Below are 21,737 nucleotides of genomic sequence, written 5' to 3'. Positions count from 1 at the left end.
CTGCTTCTCCCTCTGCCTCTGCCTGCCATTCTGTCTGCCTGTGCTTGCTCTCTCTCCCTCTCTCTCTCTCTGACAAATAAATAAAATCTTTAAAAAAAAATAAAAAAATAAAAAAATAAAAAACCAGCACCATAAGATGAGTTGGAAGCAAGGGAGGCTTTTAGAACACGAAGCCAAGGATGGTTGGTTTCAGTTTCTTGGGACATCCTCCAACAGGTATGCAAGAAGTTCAGACGGTACGTGTTCAGTAAATACTTGGTAGATTAGTTGTGTAGCCAAATGGAGCCACTTTTATTTTCTCACCACCCACTCTTTAAACCTCTTCACCCCCACTTCTCCAAATAGATTTCCACAGACTTCTCACTTTCCCAGGTTGCCTGAGAGATTCTAGTCTAAGCATCTGAAGGCTTTGAATTTATCAGAACCCTTGACCTTTTAGCATTGTTTGATAAACTCTATAATCACTCCCTTCTTAAAACATTCCTCCTCTGACTTTTGTGTCTTGAAAACTCTTGGTTCTCCTCCCACCTCTCTTGTGGCTCTTTCTCTATTCTGGCTTCTCTTCCTTCCCCCTCAACTCCTTAAGTTCCCTTTTTCCTGCATGCAATCCTTTGGCAATCTCAGCTGTTCCTGTGGCTCCAATAAACACATCTAGCTACACCATCACTCTCACCAGTGTTTATTACTGCCTCACACTCTAACCCAGATTGTCCACCCTGCCCTCAGATTTCATCATCTGAGTGACCCATTAACACTTTAGACTCACACATACCTAAAGCTGACTTTCAGGCTGAAACCTACTTTTGATCCCTCTCCTCCCACTGCACCCCATTAATAGCATCACTGACCTTCCAGTTGTAGGGGTTTGAGAACTTGGAGCCACCTTTGATTTTGCTTTCCCTTGTACCCTACATCGAGTCAGGTGCTAACTCCTACAGGTTTTGCCTCTGAGATGCCTCACATATCTTTCCATTCCTACTATTCTTCTGTCACGTCATCATTCCGACTTTCATTCCTGTCCCTACACTAGCCCAGCAACCTTCCAACTGATTTCCCGGCTTCCAGTCTCCCCCCAGAGCCATCCCTTATTGTCCGATTAGATTTCCTAAAATGGAACTTTCATTTCATTGCCGTTTGGAAGCTTTCTTTGTCTTTCCTTTGCCTGAATCCAGTTGAAATCTATTGCCTGAATGAATTAAATGTGTGGATTTGAGGCCTTGCATGTTCACTCCCAGCCCTCTTTCCAGGCTTATTTCCTATTCTCCAGTGAGAACGGTGGGACTGTTCTCCCACAAGGGTGAGCAATGTTCCCACCTGTCTTCTTTTGCGCATGCTGCTGTCCCTGTGTGGATGACATACAGGCAGTCATTCTCAGTGGGGTCAGACAGACCTGACTCAAAGATGGACTCCAGCACTAGTTATCTCTCAGGTCTTCCATTTCTTTACCTGTAAAATGAGACAATAAAAGTCTACCCTACGGGATGATGTGAGAATTAATTAAGATAATGCTTGGTAAGGCGTCTGCCGTGTGGATGGTTAATAAATGCTAGCTGTACTTTCTTTTTGTCTCTTAAAATATTTGTCATCCTTTTCCAAACGATGTCATTTAAAGTCCGTTTCATTTTTTTTTTAAGATTTTATTTATTTGGGGCACCGGGGTGGCTCAGTCATTAAGCGTCTGCCTTCTGCTGAGGTCATGATCCCAGGGTTCTGGAATCAAGTTCTGCATCAGGCTCCCTGCTCGGCGGGGAGCCTTCTTCTCCCTCTCCCACTCCTCCTGCCTGTGTTCCCTCTCTTGCTGTCTCTCTGTCCCTCTGTCAAATAAATAAACAAATAAAATCTTAAAAAAAAAAGATCTTGTTTATTTGACAGAAGAGAGAGAGAGAGAGAGAGAGCACAAGCAGGAGAAGTCAGGAGAGGGAGAAGCAGGCTCCCCACTGAGCAGAAAGCCCGATGAGGGGCTCAATCCCAGGACTCTGAGATCATGCCCTAAGCCGAAGGCAGACGCTTGACTGACTGAGCCACCCAGGTGCCTCTCAAAGTCCATTTCAATGCCATTCGCTGCAAAATTCCTTTCTTGACCTTTCCACTGGCCACCCCAGTTAACTTCCTTCCTCAGAGCTGCCGTCAGATGCCGTATTTCTCACAGCAGCTGTTCTCATACTCATCACATGCCTAACCCACAGTCTTCCCCAATTCTAGTCTTCAAGGAAGTAGCGATTAATACAAAGTCTTGGAGCAAGCAGGTGAAAAGTAAAGCGATTGCATGGATGAGTCTCATGTCAAAAAATGAACTTTCATGATTCCCAGCTGATGTGGAGAGCTTGTGTGGTGAAGGCAGCTGCCAAAGAGAGTTTGTGAGTCTAAGATGAAAATGGATTTCAAGTCTTTATGAACATAATAACTACTGACTACTGGCTTTTTAAAAATACCTTTTCCTGAATATAAAAGTATTCATTCTCACTAGAAAAAAATTAACAGAAATAAAACAAACAAAATAAAGCAAAAATCAGTGAAATAAAAAGCATCCATCCAGAGATATCACTATGATGTTGTTAAATTCTTTAATATTAGGACTTTTTTATGCATCTAAGTATAATTTATGCATGAAATTTAGACTCTGTAGATGTATATACCAGAATTATGATGAGCATTTTCTCATGACATTAAATACTACTCAAAGTGTTGATTTCTGCACAACAACCCATAGTGTGTCTGTAACTTTTTCTTTCTTTTTTCTTTCTTCTTCTTCTCCTTTTTTTCCTTTTCTTTCAAATTTCTAGTGGGGTTTTAATGAATGGCAGTACCATATCACATGCAACTCTGGGTGAGTTCAGGATGAGAATTTTCCAATAAACCTTGTCTAATACTAAAACTTCTTCTTTTTGTGTCATCCAGAGCCCACCTCAAGTTGAGGGAGGAGAAGCCTGGATGGGTCCTAAGTTTCTTGGGGGAAATCCAAGTCTATATAGTTCTCTCTTCTCTAGGAGATGGAGCAGGAGGAGCAAGTTCTAGCACCAAAAGGATGAAGGACTAACAAACAATAAACACATCACTCTGTCCTTATGAGGCCTGCCTGCCATTTAACAGGAACTAAATCCTTAATTCACAGATATTTTTCAAACTCGTATCTTTACTTGTCTAATATTATTTTCTGGTGTTGGGTATTTAGCTTCCTCTTTTCTAGCTTTTAAAAAATTGTTATCAATTATGCTGAAAGAAACATCAGGATAGGTTTCTAGATTTGGAAGTATAAGGTGAACAGAATAAAAGAAAATCAAGCTCTTGGTTTCAAATTCCCATTCAGGAAGTTTAAAAGATTTCTCAATATTGACCTTTTTTGAGGTATGATTGACATACAAAAAGCTATACATCTTTAATGTATACAACTTGATGAGCTTGGGGATAAGTACACACCTATAAAGCCATCACCTTGGGAAATTTTTCATCGCTTTGTAGTTTTACTACTCCAGCTCTCTTATTAATTTCTGCCTCTTTCCCAGGTGTCAAGGAGATAATCGATTTCAGGAACGAAAAGCGGTTGGATCCCATGTGTTAAGAAGGAATCTATTGCAAGCCTTCAAGCTGAGCTCAAATCATGTACCCATAACCATGAGGGATAAAGGTTACTGTAAGTTGCAACATTTCTTGCATTGTTGCATTGTTATAACTTTTTTTTTGTTTGGTCATTTAACTCAGTCTGTTTCCTTGTACAAAGTAGCAGTAACACATTTCTGAATCTCAGAAAACACTGTTTGCTGCAGGGCCAAGAAGGGGGATGAGAGGTAGAAATCATAATTCTATTCTTCATTTGCCTTACAACTTTGCGTATCCTGCTGCATTGCCTCATAGCTCCCTGCATTTCTCCCGTGTAGCACTTTTTATGATTAAAATTCATAAATTATCCGTGTATTTGTTTAATGGCTATCTTCTCTACCAGGATGCATGTTCTATGAGACAGAGGCCCTGATCTTATTTGCTGCTTATCCCAGAGTCCCTTCGTCTAGTCAGCACTCAGCAAATACTCGTGGAATGAATTATGACTGCAATGAGGACTCAGAATGCAAAAATATGTGTCCCCTGTGATGGGACCCTCAGAAACTGGGACAAGGGTGTGTGTGTGTGTGTGTGTGTGTGTGTGTGTGTGTGTGTGTGTGTTGGGTGATTGCCCTGAGACCCTGAAATGATGCTGGAAGGGTGAGCACCTGGGAGGTTTGCCCGGGTGCTCCAGTCTCCCCTCCTCACAAGCTTGGGACATTCAGTCAGCCAAGTCTCTTGTGAAATTTGGTGAGTTGCTCTGAAGGAAAGAACTGTGTTCTCTCAGGTCCTCTTCCCCATAATCCCTCTTCTCTCTTATGCCTTTCCCCTCCACCTCCCCCCCCTTACTTTCTAGCCTGGTGTCTCCAATTCACAGGGAGCTCTTTTGTCACCCACTCCACCCTCTGCGGCAGGAGGCCGGGCTGACACTCACCATCCTGTACAGAACCCTGCCGGCCACAGCAAGAGCTCTGCCCGGGGGTGATAATGCTGACTGATTACTTCAGGACTGTGTGGGCCCTCCATGTCCTGACTGTGCTCAGCATGATCATGGCCTCAGACCCAAGCTTCTGGGCAATTGCAGACTAACTTCCTTATTTTTGTAGATGATATCATCTGTCTCTCACTACCTGGGTGGGTTTGGTGGGTTCCCTCTACCTGTCCAATCCTCTGCAGAAGGCATGGGCAAACAGGAATTGCTGTCCAGGAGGGTTCTCTAGAAATGGGAGGAAAGCTGAAGGGCCCATTTAAAAAGGTTCTCTTTGGAGAGATGGAAGATGCAAAAATGTATTCCAGCAGGACTGGTTAAATCCAGGAGGCAGTAGGAAGGAAGTAAAAGACTGAAGTGGGTCGTGTTGATGAGGGAAGTGGGTTTCCTCAACCTTCTCTGTGAGGTCCCATGAAATATAACAAAATGCTATTTTCTCAGCTTTCTGGGTGGGGACAGCTGCAACAGGACTTCATACATCCAAATCTCCCAATGGATGTGGTTTGTCTGTTCTAAGGAGCTGTGGCTTGTGGTGGCCCCTGGCACCAGGCTGGGATGTCGCTGTACAGAAACAGGGAGGGGGAACTCCCTTGGGATTAGCCTTCTCATGTCAGTTTGCTTGGTCCACAGTGTTTGTTGCTAAAAACTTCAGCTACTCAAATTTTGGTGTGGTTTTTTTTTTAAGATTTTATTTATTTATTTGACAGACAGAGATCTCAAGTAGGGGGAGAGGCAGACAGAGAGAGAGAGGAGGAAGCAGGCTCCCTGCTGAGCAGAGAGCCCGATGCAGGGCTGGACCCCAAGACCCTGGGATCATGACCTGAGCCAAAGGCAGAGGCTTTAACACACTGAGCCACCCAGGCGCCCCAAATTTCGGTGTTTTTGCCACACAGATGACCGGTGGTGGTATATTAGTGAAGGGTAAGACTTTCTGTGCAGGGTTTTCTTACAGATAAAAGATCACCATTGTCTTCCATCGAGAATCATGGCCATTGTGAGCCCCTGTTGTTTATGGAGTATGCTCTATTATGTTTATTGGGGTGGAAAATGTTGAGGGTCACTATGTGAAACACAGAAGGTCATTTGAAGCTTCTCCCTGTAGAAAATGGACTGCAAGTCACTCCAGGGTTCCTCTTTCTAGAATGTGGAAGGTGGCTTAACCTGGGGAAATTTACATAGAGAACTGATGGAAAAATGAGCCACAAGTTTCCATCCTACGCCCTTTGCTGTTTCTGGGCTCTTTGTCAGGACCTAATGGATCTGAGTAGCACTAAAAGCCTGGCTAGGATGACTATGGCGTGAAGAAGGAGTGTACTGGGGGCAGAAATGTAGTAATCCTTTTCCTGGCATGTGCAATAGAATAGCACGCCACCAAAAAATGTATCCCAGTGAAGCAATGGGGCCAATTCACCAAGTGGGCTAAGAGGCAACATGATGAAGAAGTATATTGGGTTCTGATGGACGGCAAGACTTGCCATGTGCTCAGGAAACTCTTTTAAGAGCTACTTTCTCTCCAGATTACTGTTACAATAGCCTTCAGGTGAAATGCCATCCTTCCACACTGCTGATGTCAGCTGGAGTGGAATGGGGGTGGACACAGAGCATTCTGGGACCCTTGTCTCTCAGAGGTAATAACAACAGAGTCCTGACCAAAGCTATCTCCCTGAAGCATGAATTGCTGTGACTGAGCAGAGTTCATAGGGATGGATGCTACGGTAAGATAACTGAATTTATTTTGTGCTTTATAGCACACAGTTTGTAACGATTTCTGTATCTACTATATTACTCCTAAAATAGTCCTGCAGGTCAGCAGGGCAGGCTTGAATACAAACACTTTGTAGATACAGAAACTAAGTCTCAAAGGGACATGCCCAGAACTATACAGTTACAGAACCAAGACTTAAACTGGGAGTGTGGGTTTCAAGGTCAAGACTCTTGGGTTTTGCTAAAACATTGGGGCATTCAAGAAAAACCAAGTGCCATAGATTACCATACTTAGGACTTCCTGAGTAAGACTAAACCACCCAGGAATGCCCAGCATCTTTTGAGAAAATTTCTCAAGCTTGTTGTATAACCTGTGCTCCCCCAGGGTATTAGTGGGTTAATCCACACACGTAGGGTAGGCTCAAGACTGAGCAGGGAAGAATAATGCTTCCTGGGTGAGTGACCGGGAGTAAAGCAGTCCAGCTCTGGCCTTAAGGTCACAAGGGTGTGGGTCCTGTCACATGATGAACTTCTTTGAGTCCATCCAAACTCTTGTTGATCACAAGCCTCTCTCTCTCAGAATATAAAATTATCTCCCAAGGAATCAGAAACCATCTCCTGTTCCTCTCGTCACTTCTTTGACCTATACTGCTAGCTTCCTGTTCATTACCTCTGTCCTAATGTTCAGTTTTTCAAGCCAAGGGTCCTTTTGTAATTGTTTGAAAGCCTTGTGGGTGAGAGAGAGCAGCTCCTGTTCGTTCACCATCTGCTGATTTCACACAAAATGGTCTTTCATCTTCCCAAAGAAAACAAGCATCTTGCAATGTCTATTTGCTGCCAAAAGATAGAGACGAAGCTCTTCCATCCAGAGAAGCTCCCAGGGAGGCCTGAACTCTAGCCCAGACAGCGTTAGGTCCCTAACAGTATCTGGGCCTGGGGTAAGAGAGCTGCTGCTTCTCCAACCCTTTCTTGGGGGTAGGAGAGCACCTATTTTCCAAGGACCTGAGGCCAGCGTTGGGTTGTCTGGGATCAGGATCTCTTTAGGGGGACCACACAGGACTGGTGACTTCCACTGGGCTGGTATTTTACTGAGGGGGAGGTGGGCTTCAGTTGAGTGGGACACTAGAGTGGCCTAGATGGGGAAGCAGCCGGGGGGGAGAGAGGGCAACACCCACTGCAGCCATCTGGGAGGAGGGGGTAACCCCCTGCACCTGTGAGGCCAGTGCCATTTTGGGCCACAGCACATGCCTGTAGCTGAGCTAGGGCAAGGGATCAGAGGCCGGAGCAGGGCCTAGGTAGGGTCGTGCTGGGGTTACATACACCTGAGATTGAAAAGAAAGCAAATCAGCTCAGATACCTCTGAGAGTTCCATCTTGTGCTCATGCTTAAGAGTCCTCAGTCTAGTACTAAGAGCCCTAAGATAAAATTGTCAGCTAAGCTGGGTCCAGACATCCACTCCTTTTCAGGAGTCCCAAGGCACACTGTCCTTGCCCTTTGCTCTCTGATGCATTCTCCCAGTCAGGGTTTAGGCCCTTCCCTAGGCTGTGCCCCACACCCTTAAGGAATACCTTCCTGTCAGTGTAGTTCCCTCATAAGCCATATGAGGACAGACCTCAGAAGGATACAGATAATCTGGAAGTCCGAAGTGCCCCCCTCACTGCCCACCCCCACCTCAACAGCAGTCGGAGACCCTGACCCTTAAGTGTCTAAAACAGAGGCTCCTCCTGCTACTAGCTTTTCCCCAGGTGTAGGGGTGGAGTGAGGGAGGGGAGCCCCCCTTCTCCACCCTACCAGGGGACAGCTCAAGGTGAGACATTAAAGGAGCCTCAGATGCCATTGAAGGAGCCTGGAAAAGAGGCAGCATTTTCTAGTTTCCTTCCCCCAGCCTTGGTCTGCAGCCCAATCCATGTCGGCCCTTTCAGGAGCTTTTAGTGGAAATTAGCCCAGACCTGCCTAGGAGTCTGCCAGCACCTCCCACTGCTCTTTCATCTCCTCTTCTGACTGGGACGACCCCCCACCAGGCCTCTTCTGGAAGCAAGCATCCTCTTCCTCCAGTACTGGCCTCTCTCACCCCTCCTTCCTTCCACCCCAGTCTCCACATCTCCCTCCCAGTTGTCTCTTTCACCTGCCAAAGCCCTGCCTCACAGCTCCCTCCCAGCCCATTTCTTGAAGCTAGAGGAAGAGAGAGAGCTCGAGCCCCTGACAAGACTGATAGCCATTCCCCACCCTCTCCTCTCTTCCCCCTCCCCCCAGGAGGTGCAGATGCCCTCTACAAAAGGCAGGAAGCAGAGTCTTCCTGAGACCAGCTGCTCTCAAGCTCCTTTGCCTTCCGCTGGCTAGAATGGGCTGTGTCTTTGCTCCTTCTTTCTTCAGGTGACAGTGGATTCCTGAGGTGCCAGGCCCCCTACCTCATTCCCCATGAATGCTGTGGAAAGTCCGGAGGGGCAAGAGCTCCAAAAGATGGGGAGTGGAGCCTGGGACAACCCTGCCTACAGTGGTCCCCCATCCCCACATGGGACAATGAGGATCTGCACCATCTCCAGTGCGGTGCCCCCCCAGTCCCAACCCAAAAAGCCTGAAGATGGACCCCAGGAGAAGGCATATAGGACCCTGATATCCAGCTGCTGCTTCCAGATCTGTCGTGGCATCAGAGGTACCTGGTGGGAGGAGGGATCTCCCTCCTGGGATACAGGAGTTGGGGAAGGAGTCCCAAACCCTTGTGGCAGGAGATGTGACCTGAAGAAGAGGTGGATCTCAGTCTCTTTGGGCTTTATGAATTGTCTGTTAGAACTGAAGTCCCCAGAACACAGAGGCCAGTGTAGTGGTCTCTTAGAGGGGGAGCCTGGTACAGTCCTCTCTGGGGGCCCAGAATGGTATGGTGGGACTTAGCTTGAGGGAGGACATGTTTGTGGTGATCCCTTAGACTGCCCCACCTGAAACAAGGACCTCCTTTCCATGTCTTCATTCTCTGCTACCCAGTGTCTTTTCCACTCCCCCCGGGGTGTTTGATGGAGGCCAGGCTTGAGTGTGGTTAGAGAAGCCAAATTCAGCCAAGATACAAGGTGATGTGTGAGCCAAGGGCCAGGGTAGAAATGGGAATAAAATCCAGGGACCAGTGGGTCGGGCACCTGGGAGGAACCCTGCTGCTTGCGATCCTAGGCATCTCTCCCATGTCCCTTAGGACTTTGGGGAACAACCCTGACTGAGAACACAGCTGAGAACCGGGAGCTTTATGTCAAGACCACCCTCAGGGAGCTGCTAGTATACATCATGTTCCTGGTGGACATCTGTCTTTGTGAGTAACACCTGCGTCTGTGAGACAACACCTGTGTACACACTTGTGCAGCAATGCCTGTGGAGACAGCATCTGTCTGTGTGAGCAGGCTGTATCCTGGCATTGATTACCTTTTCAGTTTAAGATATTTTGATTAAAAGGAACTTGTCAATGGGTTCAGGAGAAGAAGGCAGGTTGTTAGGAAGCAGTCAGTTACTTTGTCAAGAGTTACAAGGGAAATACAGTTTTTAAGTTCATGTTCCTGACACCAACTCAGCAGCCACCACATTCTGTTGGCAAGTGGAAGTTTTTACCTTTCTGTAGAAAGTGGAAAACCATTCCTTTCTATTTGGAACGAAAAACAGTTTGGTAGGTTTCAGTGGTTATTATGCTAGGTCAGATCCCCATTTCTTTAAAGGCAGAAGGAGAAAGGTTCAGCAGACCTTAGAGCTCAGATGCCTAATAAAAGGGCTAAAGATGTAAGCAGTGTAGTTGTGGTCAATGCAGCTCAGACTCTCCTGTATGAGAGACCACCATGTTCCAGACATTGAAGGAAGCTTATTTAAAGTTCTAGCTATGGACACAAACTGGAAAGGTTTGGTGTCTAAGTTGAGAGGACTAAGTGAAAGGATAAAACAAGTGCACCATGGAAGGATAGAGTCAAAGAATTATAGATTGGAGGTATAGGCTCCGAATTTACAAACTTGGGTACAAACACCAGGCTCTACCTACCATTCACCAGTTGAGGAAACTTGAGCAAGTTGTTTAATTTCTGTGAGTTTCAGTTTCTTGATCTATACCTATCCAATCCAATAGGATTATATGAGGTTCATATAAGATAATGTTCATGAAGTCATTACCCCAGTAAAGAGTAACTAGTACCAGTAAATAAATAGGCATATGGTAAAAAATACTTCATAATGGTCACTACCCTGGTCTCCAGACCCGATGCTCTCCCTATATGAAGGGTCTCCCTATATGAGGCCTAGTACTGGATGAAATACTCCAGGGGCATACGACCAGTACAGAGTTCGTGATGCAATTCAGTTGTATTCAGATTTGGGGGATCTATGAGGACAGCAGAAGAAGTGATATCTGGACTGGAAGCTGAAAGATGAGGAGGATTTAGTTCCTTGAAAGGAAGGTGAAAAGAAGGGAAGTTCCTGGGAAGGGAGACCAGCGTGTGCCTAGGGCTATGAAGGCCTTTACATTTTGATACTTCCAACATGTAGTAAAAGAGTACTGTTACTAACTTTCTAGCCTCCATCCTCTTCCAGGCCTCTTTCTTCTTTCAGGCAAAACTAGAGGCAATCATGAGCCTTGGATCTGGCCTCAGTGGGGCTACTTTGGCACTCTCCAAGGTCCTGACCTCACCTTCCTGTCAGTTCCCCGTCAGCCTCCCTGAGCTCTGACCATCTGCAACTAGACTATATATTCTCAGTGGGAATGATATACCCCTGAGGTGGTAGAAATAGTTTCTTGGAGGGAAAAAAAAGAAAGGAAGAAAGAAGAAGAAAAAAAAAACTTAGATATTGCAAAAGTTTTTGGCCCTGGAAAAGGCCACAGTACATAAATAAATGTAGTATTTATGTGCTATTAAAATTTAACTGGGGTAAGGGGTGATTAGGAAGAAAATGTCTAAAAATGCCCTCGAGTTGAGGGATAGTGCCAAAAAAGGTTAAGAAACACTGAACTAGACCCTTATAATTTTCCTACTCTGTGTGCTTAGCTCTCCTGCCTAATGATAGGGATGCAAGTCCTAGCCATAAAATCTGACATAAAATATGGTGGCTGTTGTGTGGTTCTATCAGGAGGCTGTCTTCTAAGAGCTTTAATGACATGTAGTTGGCTATGCATCTTTATCAGTATGCTTTTCCCTGTCAGTTCCTATGACAGGGTTCAGATCCTCTAGGACCCACATTTGGAATCAGGGTAAACACATTGGCATAATGGAAAGATATAAACACTGGAGTCAGACAAACTAGATACAGATACCAGGTCTTCCGCTTACTGGTTTTGTGACTTTGGGCACTTCCTTGGGTAGAACAAAGAGACTAGTACCTAACTTATGGAGATAACATATATAAATAATCTAACACAATCACTGATAGTGATTATCTTTGTATTACCTAGTAGAATTTTAAATACTTATTTGGTCCTCTAGACTGGTAATAAAAAATACCTTTCAAGAAAGAAGCAAATCAGGGGGTGCCTGGGTGGCTCAGTCATTAAGCATCTGCCTTTGGCTCAGGTCATGATCCCAGGGTCCTGGGATCAAACCCCCGGGCTTCCTGCTTCACAGGAAGCCTTCTTCTCCCTCTCCCACTCCCCCTGCTTGTGTTCCCTCTCTTGCTGTCTCTCTCCTTGTCAAATACATAAATAAAATCTTTTTTAAAATTACTTAAAAAAAAAAGAAAGAAGCAAATCTGAAAGGACTACATATTGCATGTATGTTTTGAGGAAGGCAAAACTATGCAGAGTAAAAGGATCCGTGGTTGCCAGGGATCTGGGAGGAGAGGGAGATGAGTAGGTGGTGTGTGGAGAATTTTTAAGACAGTGGAACTACTCTATATGACAATATTATGGTAGATACATGTCATTATACATTTGTCCAAACCCATGTAATATACAACATCTAATGTAAAGTGTGGACTTTGAATAATAATGTGTCAATGTAGGTTCATCGATTATAGTAAATGTGTTACTCTGGTGGGGGATTTTGATAATGAGGAAGGCTGTCCATATCTAGAGGCAAGGGTATAAGGGAAATCTCTATACCTTCCATTCAATTTTGCTTTGAACCTAAAACTGCTCTAAAAACAAGGTCCGTTTGGCTTGTAGCTGGCTTCACCTATAAGGATAATATCATTTGAACAGCATGATTTAAGTTAGGGCATTTTTTCTGGAAGACCTCAGTTAATCCTTACAACTACCACCATCATTGTTATTAACAGCACACACACCAACCTGTTATTAAATAAAAGCACTATGCTATGTACCTTATCTTATTGACTATGCACAATGATTCTAGGATATCGGTTCTGTTATCACTTCCATTTTATAAATCAGGAAAGGTTTAGATATGTCAAATAGCTTGCCCAAGGCCACGCAGCAAGCCAGTGGCAGAAGCAGGAATCCAATACAGTGACTGTTGACCTGACTCAATTTTTGAGCCTTTCAACTAGAGTCTACTACAGTCTCTCTGCATGCAAAGGTGTTACACATAAATTTATTAACTCCTGTCAACATCTTTGCAAGGGTGACTATGTGTCCTATATTAGTAGAAGCATAATTTTGAATTCTACTGTCTGATTACTTTTTTCTTTTTATTGCTGTATTTCTAAAATGATATGAAAACATTAAAGAGTATTTTGAAATATAATTCAGCTATAATTTATCAACATAACACCAAAGATATTATCATTTGTTACCAGCCTTTATCCATATATTTACATATTTTACCTACTTGTATCATATGGTTCCCTTTCTTCCTTTTCTTTCTTTTTTTTTTTTTAAAGATTTTATCCATTTATTTCAGAGAGAGAGTGAGGAGAGCCTGAGCAGGGAGGGAGTGGCAGAACCTGCTCAGGATCTGAGCTGAAGGCAGCCACTTAACCAACTAGGTCACCCAGGCACCACTCGTGTGGTTCCCTTTCACTTAGAATTATATCTTAACTATGTCCTTATGTTTGTAAGTAGTTTTTAGATATTTGTTTTAATGACTATAGTCACATCACAATTAATTAGAACATTTCTCTTGTTATTTCCACATTTGCCAACTGTAGGTAAATCTATACTTGCTACTTTTTGCCATTTCTGTTAAAGTATTTCCTTGGGAATTGCTAAGGAGGGAGATGCTAGGACAAAAAATAGGAATACCTTCTTAGAATTTGGTTATATGTTGTCATTTAGCTTTTGTAGGGAATCACACAAATTTATTATGCCACTAATACTTTGAGATCATACCAATTTTCTCACTGTCTCACCAACATTGGATATTCTCATTTTTAATTTTTATTATTAAATAGGCATAAAATGGTACAATTTGCCTTAATTTGTCTTTGATCACCAGTGAGGATGGATTGTTTTTCTCACACTTTAATTTATTATGTAAATCTATGTTTGTGTAAATTGCTAAAGGAAGGTATGTTTTAAGAGGGACAAGGGAGGGGATGGGGGTAAAATTTGGACCATTAAAACCTAGGTGAGAGACCAACCACCAGGGAGCTCATTTCCAGGATTTGGGTTCCTGGGGCTAGGAAAAATAGCCAACTTTGGCCCGGGACAGGCCCTCATAGACTTCAGTGCTCAGCTATACTGACCACATTTCTTCTCCCCTATGCTTTATTTGAGGACTTGGATGAGATACCAGAGCTATTTGGAATTTCATCAGCTAAAATAGAGCTATCTTTTTTATGCAGGCAATGTGGGTGAACCATCTATCTTCCCATAACAACCATATCAGTTGCGCAGCCTTTTAAATCTTAACAAAGAGCTTGTTTACCTATTACCTCATTTGATCCTGACGCAGTCCTGTAAGGGACAGATATTATTTCCATTTCACAGATTAGGAAGCCGTTATTATTGTCATTATGAATAGTCCAGGAGTGATCAGTAATTCAGAATGGTCCTTGATGGGTGGAGTTGGTCCTTTTCTTTCACACAGAAAGTACTGGAGAATGATTTTCCTGCCTCCACTCCTCCCCTCCCACCATCATGATATTTATGAAAGGCCTTCCAGCTCTTTGTCTTCTTGGCAGGATGGCTGTGGCCTTTTGTTGATGGAGGAAACATTGAAGGTCTTTGTGTAGAAACAATGGCTGTTTATTTTAGGAGATAGTATTGTTATCTCAAAGGTGCACCTGGGACTGGCCCTGTTTAGGAGTGGTTCTGAGACAGGACAAGCCTGGGTCTGGTCACCACGCAGTTGGGGAGGAGGACGGAGACCCTTAGCCTTTGGCGACTTGTGTCTACACACCAACTAATGTCAACTGGATGTTCCTTGTTCATCACTGGTTGTAAGGAAATGCTTACCTCTATTCACTCTGCCTTTTTTGAGTGGATTTCAAGGTTCTTTTTTTTTTTTTTTTTTTTCCGGATTTCAAGGTTCTGTCCATAGATTGGTGGAATCTTATATTGATAGGGGAGGTTGAAGTAAGTTTGGAGACTAAGAAAAAGATGTCTTTGTTTTTTTTTTTTTCTTTATTGAGACATAAGTGACATACAACATTGTATTTGTTTTAGGTGTAAAGCATAATGATTTGATATATGTATATATTGGGAAATGATCACAATTAGTTTACTTAACATTCCTCACTACACAAAGTTACTGTTTTTTCTTGTGATGAGCATTTTTAGGATTTAGTCTCTTAGCAACCTTCAAATACACAATATAGTATTGTTAACTGTAGTCACCATGCTGTACATTACATCACCATGCTGGATTTGTTTATCTTATATTTGGAATTTTGTACCTTTTGACCACCTTCACCAATTTCACACCCCTCCCCCCCCCACACTCCTATGTCTGGCAACCACCAATCTGTTTTCTGTATCTATAAGTCTGATGGGTTTTGTTTTTGTTTTAGATTCCACATATACATGACATAGAGTATTTGTCTTTCTCTGGCTGACTTCTTTCACTCAGTATAATGTCCTTAATGGCCATCCATGTTGTTGCAAATAGCAGCATTTCCTTTTTGATAGATGAATAATATTACCTCATATATATGTACCACATTTTCTTTATCCATTCATTTGTCAATGGACACTTGGGTTGTTTCCATGTCTTGGCTGGCTATTATAAATAATGCTGCAATGAACATAGGGGTGCAAATACCTTTTGTGTGATATCATTTTCTTCAGATAAATACCCAGAGTGCAACTGCTGGTTCATACAGTAATTCAAAAAATTTTTAATTTTTTGAGGAACCTCCACAGAAGATGTCTTTCTTGACTAAGCATTCCTAGAATTGACAAGGAAAGGAACAGAAATATGTTGGAGGTTCAAAAAATGTCTGTGGGTGAGCTCCTATGCCCTATGTGACTGTAATGATGGCAGAAGATAATTGGTCCCATAGAACCATGACATTAGTGAAGGTGAAATGGTGATGGAGAAAGCATGGGACCTAGAATAAGATGCCATGGTTCAAATGACGGTGCAACCAGTTATTAGCAATTGCCTTTGGTAAGCTAGGTCAAGATACTTAAATCTCTGGAAGCCCTGATTTCCTTATATATCAAGTAATGATAATGACTGCCTTTTGAGATTGGTAGAAACTAAGTAAGTACAAATAGTACAATGCCTGGCATATAGTAGGCTTTCAATAAATATCAGTGATGTGGAATACCACATCAAGGTATAAATTAGGAAAATACTGAAATGTAAAGTTAAATCCACTGGAAGCCTCATATCTGAGAAAGCATCAGGATAATGCTTATCAAGGATCAGAAAGACTGGGCCCTCTAGAAGCAGTTGCCAGGGATCAAGACTGGCCATGGGATCATGCTTTCATGCTTTTCCTAGCATGCTCTATTACCCATGGCCCATCCAGACACAGAGAATTACAAAGTCCTTCTAGTACTAGGGTGAAGTCATCTGAGTCACCTCAACCTAAATAATAGGGATTTAGGTCCCACCACAGGCTTTGGCCTATATCTGCTGTAGCAGGATTCCCTGGTGCCCCAGAATTCCGAGGGCCTGGATCACTGTTACAAGACTGGTGAGCCTGGACCTATCCTGTTGTCCAATGCTAGGTGACAACCTGTCATGTAGTTTTCCCACATATGGGGCTGTCACTGGTCTCTAGGAATACTGTACATTTAAACACCAGCTCTTGGAATTAGGGAAGGAATTTTTACCAATAACTATGCTTTGATCAAGTACAGGAGAGCAGGCAGCTGTAGCTGATAAAATCTAGATATTCTAAATTCTTGTAGATGAAACCAGTCTGGGGTTCTGCGATGTAAGTAGCCAGAGAAAGAACATGGAGTTCGCATTCATAAAGCATGAGTCTGAGTATTGACTCTCTCTTGCCAGCTGAATGGCCGTGTGCAGATCATATAAATTTGAACTTCATGATTCATAGTGTTAAAAATAAAACCACAGATCCCAAATGATGTCACTTATGTTAAGGCCCCATGTCAGTAAATCAAGACTTAATACCTATCAAGACTTAATACCTTACCTAACTGCAGTTTCAACCCCCCCCCCAAAAGGTAACCTTTAACCAGTCAGCATGGGAATTTCTTGGTCAGCACTAGGAAATGTGCAGAGAGATCCCTTCCATTCCCCATAGAAGGGCTACCTTGCCAAAAACAAGGGCTTCTTTGCTAATAATTTCCTTTTTTTCTACTCCCTTTGTACCTTTAGAAAACTTTCCTTTTCTGCAGCTCTTTGGATCTCCCCTCTACTTGCTAGATGGGATGCTGACTGATGCACGGTTTAACTAATAAAGCTAATTAGATCATTAAAATTTATTTGATTGAATTGTGAAATTTAACATTAGGTAAACTGCTCATGGGCAAGGTCAGACCATATCTAATAAGCTACTGGGAGACATTGCATGGGAAAACACTTTGAAAACTATGGAACATGGAACACAGATAAGGGATTATAATAATACTGATAATTGTCTCTTTACACTATTAGGTGGTAGCAACAATAAATCTAGGATTTTGGGGTGCCTGGGTGGCTCAACGTGTTAAAGCCTCTGCCTTCAGCTCAGGTCATGATCCCAGGGTCCTGGGATTGAGCCCCACATCAGGCTCTCTGCTCAGTGGGGAGCCTGCTTCCCCCTCTCTCTCTGCCTGCCTCTCTGCCTACTTGTGATCCCTCTCTCTCTGTCAGATAAATAAATAAAATCTTAAAAAAAATAAATCTAGGATTTTAAGTTGAGGCAGATCATTAGGCCTGTGTGGAGGTTCTAGTCACAGATATAAGTTAAAGGGCAATGTTCTCAAAGATGCGCTCCAAGGAACTCTGGGGCTTCCTGAGGCCCTTTCCCTTGCCAAATTACAAATTTGTGAGAGATCTTATTTTCTTCATATACTTCAACAAAAACAGCATATAGCAGCAGATTGAATTCTGAAGCAGATATGGGAATCCAGCAATCTTCTCTAAACCCAGATATTTAAACAGGCTTGCAAAAATGTTAAACGATCCCATTTTTCTCACTGAATTTATTTGTTTTGCTTTAGAAAATAGTTGTTTTTCATAAAAATATATTGTTTATGTATATGGGGTTTGTTATCATTATTTTAACATGAACCATTATTATAAATGTCTCAATTTTTTCTCAGTTTTAATTTCTATAAGGTAATTACTGTTAGTTATAACCCAAATAAAAACTTTTTGGAGTTCCTAATAATTTTTAAGAGTTACAAAGGGGTTCTGAGAATGAGATGTTTGACAACCCCTGGTTTGGAGAATGAGTTTGAGGTAGTCAAATCAGATTACTTCTTAGCATGGAGTGCTCAACAAATGAAATGTTGAGAGCACATTAACAAAGGGTTCAAACTAAGGACATGATCCTGGCTATTCACACATTCAATTCCTTCAGACTTTTACAAAGTCTCTATTACGTGGCAGACCCTCCTAAAAGTTAAAGACTTTGAAAAACAGGAGATACACCTTCTGCCTTCAAGGAGCAAAGGAAACCAATGTCTGGAAACCAGTAGTGACTGAAGCAGGCAACCATTCAAGTCTGAGGAGACCCAAAGTCATTGCCATTTGCTTGTGTTTTGTTTTGTTTTGTTTTAACATCACTGGTGCTTAGCCTGGAGAAGGCAGGGGTGGGAGCTAGAGCCAACTAAGGCCTCAGGCTATGAATATGCAAGAGCTTTGCCAGAGTCAGAGTTTGGGAGGGCAAGTATGAAAGGAAAATATAAAGCAGTGTTTCTCCTCATTTCATTACAAAAGAATTCTACCCCCTCTACCCCCAAACCATGGGAATGTCTTTATTAAAAGTTTAACTACTATAGTTCTTGTTTTAAAAACAAGAGTCAAATAATATGGAAAATGTTAAATGCCACTATTATTAAAAACTATTAAGAGTCTGGTATATAGGGGCGCCTGGGTGGCTCAGTGGGTTAAAGCCTCTGCCTTCAGCTCAGGTCATGATCTCAGGGTCCTGGGATCGAGCCCCACATCGGGCTCTCAGCTCAGCAGGGAGCCTGCTTTCCTTCCTCTCTCTGCCTGCCTCTCTGCCTACTTGTGATCTCTGTCTCTGTCAAATAAATAAATAAAATCTTTAAAAAAAAAAAAAAAGAGTCTGGTATATATAGGGGCGCCTGGGTGGCTCAGTTGGTTAAGCGTCTGCTTTTGACTCAGGTTATAATCCCAGGGTCCTGGAATCAAGCCCTGCAACCAGCCCTGCAACCAGCCCTGCAATGAGCCCTGCATGGAGCCCTGCATCGGGCTCCCTGCTCACTGGGGAGTCTGCTTATCCCTCTGCCCCTCCTACTCTCTGTCAAATAAAAAAATAAAATCTAAAAGAGTTTGGTATACATAATTTCAGCCATTTTCTGAGCACATATAAATAAATATATTTGAATTTTAGGGAAATGCACTGGTTTTATAATCCTCTAGGGAATGCTCTGAGGATTTAACCCTTCCCTCATTTCTAAGTTGCAATTGTCTTCTGCCTACTTTCCATCTTAAGAAACAGGAGGCATTTGGAATCCAATTTTAAAGGACCTAATAGCATTAATTAGAATGTGTGGATGAAAGAAGGAATTGCCCAAGGAGAGCAGTAACAATAAGGGGATTTGATTTCTTAATAGGGAACTTCCTACTAAGCAAGGGAAAAAGGGTTTTGTATACTCAGTAAATGGTTTTAACCAAGAGCTCTGTGGTTAGATTGGACTTTTCTTAACGTAGGAATTTTGTGTTGTCCATTTGTTAACTTCAACTCTTTCCCCCTAATTTTTTTTAGAAAAATTCCTTTTCCAAAGTACCCACCTGCCCTGGACGTAATCCTATAAAAAGCTTCTGTTGGGATATTGACTTAGCAGTAGTAACGGTGCTTAAATAAAATAGAAGTTTATTTCTCTCTCACATAACAAGCTGAATTGTATAAGAAGCCCTGGACTGGGGGCACGTGGGTGGATCAGTCCAAGAAGCTTCTGACTCTTGATTTCAGCTCAGGTCATGATCTCAGGTTTGTGAGATCAAGCCCCGGTCAGGCTCCAGGCTGAGTGTGCTGAAACTCTGGACTGATAGGGGGATCCACAATCATGTGGGGCCCAGACTGCTTCTACCTCTTTGGGTTGTCATTCTCAACATACGGCTTCTACCTCATGCTCCAGCTCCTGCTCTTATGTCCCTATTACAGCTATCAGGAAATAAGAAAGTAGAAAGTACATTCCTTCCTTTTAATGGTATGAACCTGGAATTTAAGTGGAAGCACACCACTCCACTCACATTCCATTGACAAGAACTTGTTCAAATAGTCACCATAACTAGCTGCAAGGGAGGCTGGGTAATGGGGCATTTAGTTCGCAGCCATGTGCCTCTACATAAAATTGTGTGATCATGTAAGAAAGGGAAGAAAACTATTGGAAATGACTAGTAGTCTATGACAAATAGGGGGAGAAGAACTCTTGTTCATAGTTTGACATGGGAGGGGCAAAAAGTAATGGAACCCAGAGAAACCAAGGTGCTTATAACCTCTCTGATACGAAATCATCAGGGAGGCTGATGAGACCTGATTCTTTTCCATAAGGAGTGGGAACTAAAGTGTTTTCCTAAGTTATTATGAAACTATTATCAGATGCTGATGGGGAGGCCTAAGAAGTGACGGTTTCAAGGCATTGCATTTTATTTCACAAGAAAGAAGAATCAGCCTGTAAGAGTAAGAGTTCTATTCCCAGCAGGAATAGAATAGTGGGAGTTCTATCCACACAATGACTGTCAGGGCTGGGTTTGGAGGTAGAGGGAAGAGACCTCCAGATTTCTAGAGAAGCATCCTCCATACTTTTCCTCACAGCTATCCACTTAGGAAGGAGCGGTTGTCTTTTTGATTTTCAAAAACTTGAAGGCACAGAGTTTCGAACAGATGAGTAGTATAGACATATAAAGGAATTATAATTATACAGTTGCTGGCAGAAGCACCCCAACTCTTCAGAGTTCTTTGTCAATTAGCTGACACTCTCCTGCCCAAGGAGAGTGTTGTTAGAAAATGACAGCTAAGTTCTATCACACGGTAATTAGGAACAAGAAAGGAACTCAGTAGCATATAATGGCCTATATGGTAAGCATCTGGGAAAGTAGGCACACAAAGCAACTGCTGACTTGTTGCTGTTGCCCTGAGCTGAGAAGGTCTTCCAACAGTTCAAAAGAGAAGACAATAATATTCAGGCTCTACTATAAACATTGGGATGGATAAAATCAGGTTATTATCCAAGCTCATGATAATGATGATTAATAATAATTATTATAGTCATACTTCTTTAATAATAATATATTTATGCCCCACCTGTGTCTAAAAGGGACCTAAGCCAGCTTACATTAAAAAGCACAGACACAATAAAATATAGCCCATTAGAACTATAATAAAAGAGACATAGCAAAAAAAGTGGTGAAAGGGGAGAAATAGAACTGGTACCAGAAAACCCAAGATAAACAAAAGTATAGCAGATAAGAATAAAGCCTGAGGTTCCTGGCAACCAAAGCAGGAAGACATAAATAGGTTGCTCAGTTTTCACTGGTACTAAGAAAAAGTACACCAGTTAATAAGGAGACATTAGCTCTAGGAAGATTTGGCTTTGTTGGATTTAATATGAGTCATGGAATATCATAATAGATAAAAGCAATATCCAAGACTGATGCTACTTCTTTTTTGACTGTGTTTTATATCTGCCTCCTTTAAAATCCATATTAAATCCTTGTTCTTAAAGCATTCTTAAGAGTAGGGATATAGGGGCGCCTGGGTGGCTCAGTGGGTTAAAGCCTCTGCCTTCGGCTCAGATCATGATCCCAGGGTCCTGGGATTGAGCCCCACATCGGGCTCTCTGCTCAGCGGGGAGCCTGCTTCCTCCTTTCTCTCTCTCTGCCTGCCTCTCTGCCTACTTGTGATCTCTGTCTGTCAAATAAATAAAATCTTTAAAAAAAAAAGAGTAGGGATATATTTGTATACTGTACATACATATGTACATATGCAATTTTGCATTCTGTGTTTACTACCATTTCAATGGCTGTGTAATACTCCATTAAGTGGCTCAATGATATCACAG

The 21,737-nt window shown here is 42.6% G+C and overlaps 1 protein-coding gene across 1 annotated transcript in view; it reads left to right on the top strand.

Moving 5' to 3' along the window:
* Positions 1–8,647: 8,647 nt before the first annotated feature.
* Positions 8,648–21,737, top strand: part of LOC111145266 (polycystin 2 like 1, transient receptor potential cation channel) — a 29,407-nt gene continuing 16,317 nt past the window's right edge. The window contains 2 exon segments of the mRNA XM_022500073.1: positions 8,648–8,882; positions 9,411–9,524. Of these exon segments, the coding sequence (XP_022355781.1) occupies positions 8,648–8,882; positions 9,411–9,524 (349 nt within the window).

Source organism: Enhydra lutris, unplaced genomic scaffold, assembly GCF_002288905.1.
Source record: "Enhydra lutris kenyoni isolate GAN:26980312 unplaced genomic scaffold, ASM228890v2 scaffoldscaffold12, whole genome shotgun sequence".
Taxonomy (NCBI): Eukaryota; Metazoa; Chordata; class Mammalia; order Carnivora; family Mustelidae; genus Enhydra; species Enhydra lutris.
Note: the sequence above shows the minus strand (reverse complement) of the source record. Positions and strands in the feature narration are given on the sequence as shown.